The sequence below is a fragment of the Eulemur rufifrons genome, chromosome 29 (assembly GCF_041146395.1).
Source record: "Eulemur rufifrons isolate Redbay chromosome 29, OSU_ERuf_1, whole genome shotgun sequence".
Taxonomy (NCBI): Eukaryota; Metazoa; Chordata; class Mammalia; order Primates; family Lemuridae; genus Eulemur; species Eulemur rufifrons.
Window position 1 is genome coordinate 75,684,406 of NC_091011.1, and position 12,898 is coordinate 75,697,303.

At 34.9% G+C, this 12,898-nt stretch overlaps 1 protein-coding gene across 1 annotated transcript in view; it reads right to left on the reverse strand.

Moving 5' to 3' along the window:
- IQUB (IQ motif and ubiquitin domain containing) overlaps positions 1-12,819 on the reverse strand; it is a 46,349-nt gene extending 33,530 nt beyond the window's left edge. Inside the window, exons 1-6 of the mRNA XM_069462041.1 lie at positions 12,715-12,819; positions 12,294-12,588; positions 10,167-10,301; positions 6,460-6,621; positions 6,201-6,373; positions 5,840-5,995 (exon numbers count right to left, since the gene is read on the reverse strand). Coding sequence (XP_069318142.1) covers positions 5,840-5,995; positions 6,201-6,373; positions 6,460-6,621; positions 10,167-10,301; positions 12,294-12,588; positions 12,715-12,819 — 1,026 coding nt within the window. The remainder of the gene's footprint in view (positions 1-5,839; positions 5,996-6,200; positions 6,374-6,459; positions 6,622-10,166; positions 10,302-12,293; positions 12,589-12,714) is intronic.
- Positions 12,820-12,898: the final 79 nt, after the last annotated feature.

The following is a 12,898-nucleotide window of genomic DNA, read 5'->3' on the forward strand; positions in this document are numbered from 1 at the left end:
TAGAAAATACAGTAAGTGCCTCTACGATTGCTTCAAGCCCCAAACTGGAGGATGCTCTGAGCAGAATGATGACTAACCAAGTGACTGCTTAAAAAATGCAAAAAGAAAAAAAAATAGGCTTCTCTAAAACAATTTAGGCAAGAAAAAACAGAGATTATTTGTCCTTAGGCAAGAGTGATTAGTGTCCCAGAAGGGTGATGAGACCCTGAATGAAAAAAACAAAAAACAGCCCCCTATCCAGAAAACTACCTCTCTCCCAGAATCAAGCTTTACACGTTCCCTAAAATCACTGGTCAGACTGTGGTAAATAAATATGCTGTTAGCATATTGGACATTTAGAATCTTAAAAACACTATCAGTACACACCTAAGAATAACCAAATATTTGAGAAGAACCAACAAAATATTAATAAAAGGCTTCTCACTCAACAATGAGAAGAATTTATACTTGTTCAACCAGGAACATCTGGAAAATTAATAGCAATGCAAATTTTCAGGCCCCACCCCAGAGCTACTGAGTCAGAAACTCTGGGGTGAAGTATAGAGCATTCTGTATACTAGCAAGCCCTCCAGGTGATGCTGCTGCTAAAGTTGTCACACTACTTTGCTAGAGTAAATCAAAACACAACAAAAAACAAGACCAGACTAGCTATAGTTAACATTTTCAGAGAGACGTGAAAGGCAATAAACAGAAAATAATCAATATAATAAGCCAACAAAAGACTATGACAAAATTTTTATTTTTGAAATTTAAAAAAAATTAATAGAATATGTATTAGCCTGGCACTATTAAACTTGTTAAACTTTTTAAAGACATCAAAACACAGTTGTTTAAACAACGCAGAAGTTTTTCCCCTCTCTCATCATAATCCAGGGATTGGCAATGCAGTTTAGGCCTAGTGGGAAAGCTCTTATATTTAACAAATGGCTTCCTATTTCTATGTCCCAGCTGGCTGGTCCACTTATCATCTTCCAACCAGTAAAAAGGAGGAAAAGAGCAAAGAACACTTTAAGAGCAACACCTGTAAGTGGCTCACACCATTGTCCCTCACATCCCACTATCCAGATCTCAGTTGTATGGTCTCACTGATATACAAAGGAGGTTATGAAATGTGTTCTTCAATGGGACAGCCATGTGCCCAGATAAAGCTTTGCTACAATGGGAAAAGGGAAGAATGGATATTGGCAGAAAACTAGTAGTTTATTATAAGCAGATTTGCAGCATGTACAGAGCCTAAGAAGGAATATATAAGCAAGAAACTTAGGTGAGAAAATCTTTTAGAATGCAGGACAAAAGGTCATAAAAATTAGAAAGAATGAAAGAAAATTAAGAGACATGAAAGAGAAATCCAACCATTCCAAACTATGTCTGATATAAGTTCCAGACAGAATGAAGAAAGGTGACTTAGAAATTAATCAAAACATAATAGGATCAAGATGGCTGACTAGATGCAAGTAGTATGTGCCTCCTCCATAGAAAGGAACCAGAATAGTAAGCAGATAGTCACATTTCAAACACATCATCTAGGAGAGACTGCTAGGATTCACCAAGAAAGTAACGGGAAGCACCAAAAGTAAGTAAGAAGAGGATTCAATGTAGCCTGCCTGGCCAGGGACTGGCTGAGAACTCAGAGAAGCTCCTGGACAAGGGGAAACAGTAAGGGAGAAACCCCTAAAGGCTCAATACTCCAAAAATAGGTTTACAATCTTGGCTACCAGAGAACCTGTCAACCCATGCAGGCTGCAGGCCTAACAAAGGCAGCTGCTTAGAGATTTCACAGACATGTTTCTCCAGAAAGGGAACCCACATAGAATCACATAGGCATCTGAAGCTAGAGCGGCTTTGGCTGGGCATCATTCTGAGGGCATAGGCATCAGGGATCTACAGATGTACCTGCTCATGCTGAGTTTGAGTTTACACAGCTATAGCTGCTGCCTGGCTGAGGAGGGAGAGAAGCCTAAGCTGTCCTATATACACCTAGGACAATACTCACTACCCTACTACTGTAAGACCAAGACTTAAGTGGACTGCACTCCCAACAGTTTATTTCCCACAGCACTCACCTGAAAGGGACCCCACCCTCTTTGATTGCAGGCGCACAGTGAGCACCATTTGGATAGTTTAACACTGGGCTGAACCTGATCCTTGCATCAAGTTCAAGGTTATGTGGCTACAGGCACCACCTGGCCAGGAAGGACAGGGGAGAAAAAGTTCTCCTAAGCACACTTAAGATAATACCCACTGACGTGCTACAGGCAACTGGGGAATGGGGGCTAGCACACCCAACCCTTTGCAGCTACCAGCAACAGTAACAAAGACCACTTGGGTCCCAGTGGGTGGCTCCACCACTGCTATTGCCACTACCCACATCACACCAGCTACCCAGGGGCCTGAGAACCTACCCACACACACCCAGCCCTCTGCTCCCACTATAAGCTTTTGAGCAACCCATCTGGAGGCCCAAGAATCAGCTCTCTGGGACTCACTAACAACAGTGCCAGTGTAAGCTGCTCTGAGGACTAAAAATAGGCATACCCAGACCATTGCTGCCACCCCTGGGACCCAAAAACTGCCTCAGCTGTTGTTCAAATGCCCAGCAAAACATCATGACAGTCTCAACTAAATAATAGATACCAATGACCCTATGTACTGCCAAAGAAATCATACAAAGATCACACTACCACAGGCATCCAAAATCAAAGCCAATGTGTCCTAATCAACCAACAATATACACCTGCAGGAAAAAATTCTCCCCTATGAAAGCAATTTCAAAAAAAATAGAACAAGTGCTTGTTATACCAGATGCACAGATATCAATGTAAAGACACAGGAAACATGAAAAAGCAAGGAAATATGACACCACAAAGGACCACAATAATTGTTCAGCAATGGATCCTCACCAAAAAGAATTCCTGGAAAAGCCAGACAAAGAATTCAAAATACTGATTTTTAAAGAAGCTCAATGGGATGCAAAAGAAATCTCAAAACTAATACTAAGAAATCAGAAAATCAATTCAGAATATGAATGATAAATTTATCAAAAAATAAATCAGAAATTCTGGAGCTGAAAAATTCATGGAAGGAGACACAAAATATATTTGAAAGCTTCACTAATAGACTAGACCAAGCAGAAGAAAGAATCTCAGAACTGGAAGACAGGTCTTTTGAAATAATCCAGTCAGACAAAAATAAGAAAAAAAATGGAAAAGAATGAACAAAGCCTTTGAGATGTCTGGGACTATGTAAAGTGACCAAATTATAAATTATCAGTATTCTCAAGGACAAAGAGAGACCAAAGTTTGGAAAACATATTTATGAAAATAATTGATAAAAACTTCCCAAGTCTACCAAAAAGTTAAACACCCAGATATGGTAGCCCCATGATCCCCGGGCAAATACATTGCCAAAAGGACTTCACTATGGCATATTATAATCAGAATGTCTAAAATAAAAAGGAAAGAAGGATTTTTAAAATTAGCAAAAGAAAGTATCTAGTCACCTGTAAAAAAAAAAAAAAAAGCTGAGGAATGAAAAATTACCTACTAAGTACAATGTACACTATTCAGGTGATGGGTACACTAAATGCTCAGACCTCACAACTATACAATATATTCATGTAACAAAACTTCACCTTATCCCCTAAATCTATTGAAATAAAAAAAAATTAAGTATTGAACTAAAAAAGCTATAAAAAGAATAAAATGAACATGGCCCAAGTAGAAAAGAATTGAAGATAAAAGAACTTATTAAATGGAAATGTACTTCCTTATACTGACTTTTAACTAATCCCTCTGTTTACAGCTCACTCCTCACATGTCCACCTCCCACAGAACCTCCATTTCACCTTCCAAGATTATATGGGGTAAATCAACTTGGTTCTTGATGCCATTCCCTTCAGCAGGCATTTAGATTTTCACTTCTTCTGCTCTAGTAAGTTAAGCTAACACTTCATGTGCTTTACAACTTCAAAAAAAAAAAAATCAACTGACATTTATTCTTCTCATGTATTCTTTGTCCCTGTATGTTTAACCTTTTTATTGCTTTAAAATCATTTTATTGGAGCATAGAAAGTATTGTAGAGACTTCCATTACCATACCTAATATCCAGTCTCCCCTACTTCCTTTTACTAAGAAAATCTGAATCTTATTGAGGAGCAACATATGCTACTTTAAAAATGCATTTATCACACATTCTTGCAGTGGGGATAGTCACATGACACAGTTCAAGTCAATGAGATGCAAGTGGAAGTCACTGGATGACGTTTTCAGGGGAAACCCTTGAAGATGGTATACCTGGGACCCCCTTGACTTTTCCATTCTTCCTGCATAGAATGCAGACATGACAGTGAAGGTTAGTAAACCATTTTATCATCATATAGTTATAAGTTCATGAGCTCATGATGAGGTAGTTTAATGGCGTAGAAAGATAAAGGAATTTAGGTTCCTAATGACATCATGGAGCCATCATCCAATCCCAGTGCAGTAAGAAAATAAAAATTAAACTACACTAAGACTGAGAGAGTAAAAAATCATCAGGCTGGAATAACAGGCACTAATAAAGCCAGCTACAAAGTTAACAAGAAACAACATTTCTCCCAAGGACATTCTGCAGCTATAAAAGGTCTTAACAACCCCTTCTTTGAGTGACTACTATTTTCTTACTCATTGAGAAACTTTGTTCTCTAAAATCGTAAACTATTAGAAACTTTACTGTTTAGAATTAGATCAGTAAGAACGAAACATTCCACTCTTGCCTAGAGGACCTAAGTCACTTTGACAGAGAGAAGCAGCTTCGATTTACAACCAAGATGCTGAACTTCAGAGAAATGCAGAGAAGAAACATTCTACAACTCTTTTAATTTTGTTTCCAAGGGAACATGAACCTGGTGCACTTCGAATTCTAGACCTGATATTGACCCATTTATATACAGCTTTGTTTTGCACTGAGAATATCAAGATACCGCTTCACTTAAATTTCACCTAAACTTCACTCTTCCCCAAAATTCTACATTGACTCCATCTTTTCCTTTATTTGGTGAAAATTAGTTTGGAATGAAAAGTAAAAATTCATCAGACTAGAACAACTGGCATTGATAAAGCCAGCTATAAAGTTAGTCCTGTGGTTCCCCTGGTGTGCAGTCTTCTCTTTAGGACAGTGAGTCAATAGACTTGCCATTTTTGTACTACAAGTTTTTCTCTTCAGTCTTGGGCTGATTGGGCAAAAAAAAAAAAAAAAAAAAAAAAAACACACACTAACTCCAGATTTCTTGTCATTTGAAAAACAAAGTCTCTTATTTAAATCACTGCTCTCAGGTCATTTTCACTCACAGCAAATAATGCTAGGAGGTAGATCCAACTATGCTGTCTATAAGAGATCAAATACGTTGAAAGTAAAAGGATGAAAAAAGACAAGACTATGCAAATAATAAGATAAGACAGTTGGAGTGGCTATATTAATATCAGAGAAAGTAGATTTTAATGTCCTATTTGGTTTCAATTAGTCTGGAAAGCTCCCTAGGTTATTCTACTATGACAAAGGTTAAAGCCAGGAGACAGAAGTGTTGCAAAGGCTAATAATGGCCAAAGGCAGCAGGCAAAGCACCTGGGTTTCCCTAAGAAAAAGGGAAGGAATAGGATCATTTAGGATTCTGGTTCCCTGTATGGGGTGAGGGGGCGCGGCAGGGATATTGGAGATAACAACTGCTTTTATTAGTAATGAAATGTGACCCATATTCATGTGGGTTCTTCCTCAAGCTGTGCCATAGAGAAACACAGACACACACAGAACAATTGATTTATATATTTAATTTGTCGTCATCCACAACAAAAGTTATCTTACCGCCTTTAATCTTTTAGCATGATATTCTGCTGCTGAAAAATATATTCCTGGTTTTACCAATTTATCAGTTATATTTGATACATACACACCAATTTTAGTCATCTGTGTAGATGTTGTATTTGTAGTTTGTTGTAACTTTCTTCTCTGAAAAACTGTCTAAAAGAAAAATATAAAAATTGAAATAAGTATCCACCATATACACACATGAGTGAAAATATATTTCTACATATTTAAGTTAATTTTCTTTTATTATTTTAATTGCTATGTAATTACTATACAATTTAATTTGCGAGAGTCATGCAGTATAACAATTGTTGACTCAATAGCTTCAAAAACCTAAATGGAAAAATTTAAATATTACCTGTGTATCCCTACAAAATACACTAGTTTTTTCAGGAATCTTTTTAGGTACAGTTTGTGTTCCAGCATTGTGATATTCTATTCCTGTTATTTTATGCCTGAATCCACCAAGAAATGGTTTATGAAAGTCAGATTTTACAATTTCAACAGGTACCTCCTGGTACTGATCAATGCCTGAAGAGATAGATAAAAGCAAGATTGAATGAAAGTTCAAGTATAGAGGGACTCAAAAATACTTCAAAAGACATCAAATAACTAACCAGTTTGTATGGTGACAGTTATGGTTTGAGAGAGATCATTTAATCTTTGTATTCTTTTGATTGGATATGTATCTGGATATGCAGAAAAGATTTCCACTTGTATAGTTTCCTGTGGCTTGACTCCATGTTGTAATAGGGTCTCATTATTTTTAAGAATTATTCCTAAAAAATAAATAAAGTTTTAAGAAGTTTTATGATCAAAAAATGGTTATTCATTGATTTTCTTTTTTCTTTTTTTAATTGACAAAAATTGTATATACTTATGATATACAACATGAGGTTTTGATACATGTATACATTGTGAAATGGCTGAATACAGCTAATTAACATATCCATACCATTATCTCCCATATTTATCATTTTTTGTGGCAAGAATACTTAAAAAATCTACTCTTGTAACAATTTTCAAGTATAAAATGTATTGTTATTAACTATAGACACCATGATGGTTATACATTTTAGATTTCTAAAAATGGCTAATTATATGTGCTCATTTTAAGGAGATGGAAAACATCAAAGATGCTTGTAGAAACACATATCATTTAATTACTAAATATAGTATTAATGTTTTACACCTCTTGCTGTAATGTTAGTATAGAAAACTCTATAATAGGAAGAGTTATAGTGCATTCTTGAGCAATAATTCAGAATTATAAATAAAGCTACAACTCTCAATTAGGAATATAAATATAATCATCATGAAATTCTATAAACATTTAAAAATAAAAAATCCTATAGTGTGAGTAAATAATATTCTAAATATTTACTCTATAAAAAACACAATGTGTTATACATAAGCACAAGGCATATCCATATCAGGAGAAGGATAATTATTCCAATACCCATCCCATTCTCCAATGCAGAAAAGCATATATGCAAAATTCCAAAGAATCCCTTCTTTTTTCTCTTTTCATAACCAGAAACTCATACAAATCAATTCATGCCAAGGTGGAGGTAAGTCTATCTTGTACTAGGAAAAAGTGTACATCACTTTATTTTTATGTTGCTGTTGCTTCAACTTTTACTCCCTACTCACACTTCAACCTTGCCATTGGTATATTCAATAAGTCGACTAATTTTCTTAATCTGTCTTAAGGCATACAAAAATGTAATAATGTTACTGGCTACTATTTTGTGTCACAGAAACTTTACTGACGAAATCCGTATCAATCTTCAAATACACGATCTTCCTAAATATAAATAGGAATTAGAACACAGCAAAACTACACTCATTCTTAGAAATAAATTAGATACCACTACAGATAATCCCTGACTTAACAATAGTTTGACTTACAATTTTTCAACTTTATAATGGTGCAAAAGTGACACACATTCAGTAGAAACCACACTTCGAGTACCCATACAATTATTCTGTTTTTTACTTTCAATGCAATATGCAATAAATTACATGAAATACTCAACAGTTTATTACAAAATAAGATTTTTATTAGATGATTTTGTCCAATTGTAGGCTAATGTAAGTGTTTCAAGAACATTTAAGGTAGGCTAAGCTAAGCTATGACGTTCTATAGGTAAGGTGTATTAAATGCATTTTTGACTTATGACATTTTCAACTTATGATGGGTTTATTGGTACATGACCCAGTCATAAGTCAGGGACCATCTATAATCTATTTTGGCTATGTTCAGGAAAGCACATTCTAAGATCTTTGAGTTTCAATTTCACATCTTAAATTCTTAATTTAAAAAATTAACATAAATGTCATATGGGCTTTGTGATAGGTTGAACAATGACCCAAAATATGTTTACATCCTAACCGTCCATAACCTATAATGGCAAAAGTGACTTTGCAGATTTGATTAAACATTTTGAGATGGAGAGTTATCTCATTGGGCCCTAAATATAATCACAATCTTCTTAAGAAGGAGGAAAGAGATTTGACTACAGAGGAGAAGGCAATATGACAGAAGCAAAGAGAGATGGCTTTGAAAATGGAAGGGGCCAATGAGCCAATGAATGCATGGAATGCAACTATAGAAGCTGGAAAGGCAAAGAAGTAGAATCGTCCCTAAAGCCTCCAGAGGGTGAGTGGCTCTGCTGACACATTGACTTTATCCCAGTGAAACTGATTTAGGATTTCTGACCTCCAGAACTATAAGAGAAATATATGCGTTGCTTTAAGCCTCTAAGTTTGGGATTGGTACCACTGCCATAGAAAACTCATAGTGGTTCCCTCTCCATTCCTCTACTTGTTTGTTTATATAGTGGGCTTAGTCCCACCCAACTTGAGCTGCAGTTCTAGTTCTAGCTGAAAGCACCTATCTTAGAAGATGGTTGGCATAGAATCAAGCTCTTTTATAATGCTGCTGACATAAGCCTGCTACCCAGTGGTGATGCCTGGTACTTACATATAAACAAGAAAGGTCAAAAATGCAAAGAACAGAGATCCTTGAGTACCACTACCCAGCTACTACAGTCTCAAAGTGCTCTCTGTTCTCCAATTTGGAACTTCACCTTATAGTTAATGCCCAGCAGTTTCAAATTCCCTCTTTGGAGTCATAACTACATTTAAGCTCAGACTGCCAATCATCAGCTGTGTGACTTTGCACAAGTTCCCTGAGCTTTAGCTTCCTTCTCTCAAAACAAGACGTTAAGAATAATAATAATACCTACCTCAAAGAGTTGTGTAGATGAAAAATAATGTAGGCAAAATGTTTTGTGAAAATACCAACACATAGTAAGTGCTCAATAAATTAACCACCATCATCAACATGACTATCATCATTATCATTACTAATACTAATAATTATTTAAATTTTAGCTTTGTTTACTCAATCAAGCTTTATTAATCAGTTATTTGAATATAAACATCTTACTTTTGGAGTACATTCACCATAATAGAATTTTTTAAATAATTTTAAAATTGAATTCATTTTCTCCGGAAACTTTTTGTGGTATCTTTATAAGTCAACACCAAAACTTTTTTAACTAAAATGTTAGGACCTATCCAGACATATTCTATAGAAACATATATTAATCCATGTTAGTCTGATAAATTACCACAGTTATAAAGACTATGTTCTCTCATGACACAAAGCTAATATAAATTCAGTAAGGCTGCTCAGTATCATCCACAAAATATATTATTAACCTGACATCATGAGAATGTGAATTGACCTTAATATATAAAACACTCATAAACCATTTTCAGTACTCTTCTCGTTCTACACATTCTCCTTCATCATCCATTTTTTTCAATCTCATCTCCTCACACTCCCCACATGTAATCAATTTCCAGCTACTCAAAACTTCTTACCACGTCTCAAAAGTTCCAGGTTTTCTCACCTCTTTGGGACTTAGCACAAGAAATACCATTTTTATTAAATGAAACTTTCTAGAATCTCCTAGGGAGGTTCCTTTCTCCCTGGCCCTTAGCTTTTTGTGCATATTTCCATCAAACCATTTACATGCTATGTGGTAACTATTGGATGCATCTTCTTCATTACTGATCTGTAAACAACTTGAGAACATGAATCTTACTTCATGTTTGTTTGTATCTCCATTACTTAGCAAAGTATCTAGAACAAAGTATGTCCTCAGTAAAAATGTGTTGAATTAATGCATGCATAAGCACAATATAATGTTCAAATACTTTATGGCAAGATATTTAACAAATCAAAAATCTTAATTGTTTACATGTTAAAATTAGAGAAGTCTTGGTAAGTTTTATTAGCCTCCCAACTTACCTGAATAGGTCATCTGCAGAGCATAAGATGGGACACCGACTAGGAATGAAAAATGATCCTTGAGGTATTGAACAATGTTGTCAACTTTAAAAGGCATTACAATTTCCTGACCCACAGGAATAAGTACAACTTTTACTGTAAATGAAAAGAGAAAAGAAAGAATGATAGTCAAATATAGAGAGGGTCAATAAACTACAGTCCACAAACAGGTACAGAATTATGTGTCAATTAATCAAATGGAACGCAGGTTGATTCTGTCATGTTTCCTCACCACACCTCAATAAGAGTTACTTTTAATTTTCTATAAAGAGAAGTAATCAACATTCATTTGCAATCTTTTGCTTTGAAAGTTAATCGCTAATCTCAAGAATTAGCACTGATGTTCAACACCTGGTATACTTTATTTAGATCTAAGCATAGGAAACATCTCAGGAAATTAGGCATTTTTATATAGTGAGTATAGAAAAGGGAGACCTTGAGGCAGAGATGTCCCAGAACTTAGAAAAGCACTATAACTTCTTTTCACAAAGATGGACTTTATATAGCTCACTCCCCACTCCACAAAATAGGAAATCAAAATACTCAAATGCTTACATGTTAAAAATAAAAACTCTTATTACAAAATTATTACTTGTTTATAAATTATAGGAAGGAAATACAGTATTTAAAAACTAATTAATATAAGGCAAACTTTTTTCTTTTACATCTATAGACTTTAAATTTTAATGGAAAAGATATAATAAGTAAGATGGAGTATAGAATGTGCACTGCAGGCCAAAAAGTTTTGTATATGTCTAGATGCCTGACATAACAGTTTTTATAAAGTTAAATGAGATATTTATCAATAATTCCATAACAAAATTTTACTAGGTATTGGTAATGCTAAGGTTCTCTGAACTTGTTAAAACTTATTTTCACAGTTCCCTATCAACAAACAGAAAGGTTTCACAGATGTTAAATTATCAGAAGGCTATTTTAATTGTTTTATGGGTACAAAAAGCTATCGAATATATTTTAAAACTTTCATAGCAGTGACTTCTTAAGATTTGGGAAGAGGAGGTGTGTAAAGGGATTTGCAAAGCTCAGGTAGTACAGGACCAAGACAACTATTTTTTAAATCATCAGGTGTTTTTTATAAGTTACAGTATCAAGGAATGGCAGAAATATCCAAAAATGGGATATTTTTGTGAAATGGTGAGCACTCTGGACTCTGAATCCAGAAATATCCAAAAATGAAACCCAAATTTACAATGAACAATAAAATTGAGAGATATTCACTTCCATCAGCTGTAATTGGGCTTAATTAGTTTTCTCTCCTTCCTCCATTTCATTCTTGTGTGGACACATCACACAAGGGTAAACTACTCCACTGGATTCAAAAGCTACATTTACCAGCCAATCTAAGCTGCTGTTATTATTGTTAAATCATGGCCCATGCTCTCCACCCAGTGGGTGGAAACTCTCTCAAAACTCATGGAAAGGAGGAAAAGGAACCATCAATTAACAGTGCAAACGGACTAATGGACTCTGTGTAACCACTATATTGCTTCTCCCCCTTTGCTCTATTACCAAGAATGTAATAATAACTGTAAAAATAATGCCATCAACATTATTTTTATATGTCTTTAAAATTAACCTACAATAAAAGACAATAATGATTTTTTGGAAGCTAAATATGAGGTTAACTGTAAACAGACAACAGAAATACATGAAAGCAACATGATATATGGAATGAGCACTGGATACGAAACTAGGAAATCTATAGAGTATGTACAACAATTAATTACAAATTGCCTTGCAAAAGAATTCTAATTTTTGTCAAGAATTTCTCCACCATTTTCTGAGTTCCCTAAATATTTTTAAAACCAATGAAGTATTTGATTAAAACATAAATATTAATTTAAAATTTACTGATGCTCATTTATTAAGGAAGAATATATACTACAGAATAGAAAAGTTTTCACATGTAGTTAAGAGTGCAGCTACAAATGGTATAACTACAGAAGTTTGGTGGATAAGGGAAAGTAATATCAAATATAAAACAAATCTTAAACAAAAATAAACAAACAAGAAAGAGCAACCATTCTTTGAAATGAAATGAAATATTCCATCTTCCCTAGGTAATACCTGTTGCTAAAGAATCTTTCATTGATTTTTGCAAAGACTCCTTTATCGCTTTTATTTTATCCAGAAATGACAGAGTATCATCACTTGGTTTTTGCATTACATCCTGCTCTTCAGAATGTCCTGAAGTAGATGAACTCTGTGTGGATGACACATCCTTTTCCACACTTTGTTCTTCATCAACTGGTTCCTGGCTTGAAAAGCTTTGGTCACTCTGCTCTTCACCAGGTATTTCCTGGTCCTTACTGAATTGTTCTAATTCAGATTCATGTTCTTCAATTTGATCTGACTCTTGAGGCTCTTCTGAGGGAACTGGAATATTGACAGTGTTGAGATCATCAATTTGATCTGATTCTTCAGGCTCTTCTGAGGGAACTGGACTATTGACAGTGTTGAGATCATCAATTTGGTCTGACTCTTCAGCCTCTTCTGAGGGAACTGGAATATTGACAGTGTTGAGATCATCATCACTTTCTTCCATTGACTCAGCTATATCCTCAACATCATACTCTTCTCCCTGATCAGACATTTCCTGAATTAAGAAAAATGAACACATTTACTACATAGATAAAAATTTTACACCAAATATCAAATTCATTGCTGGTGTA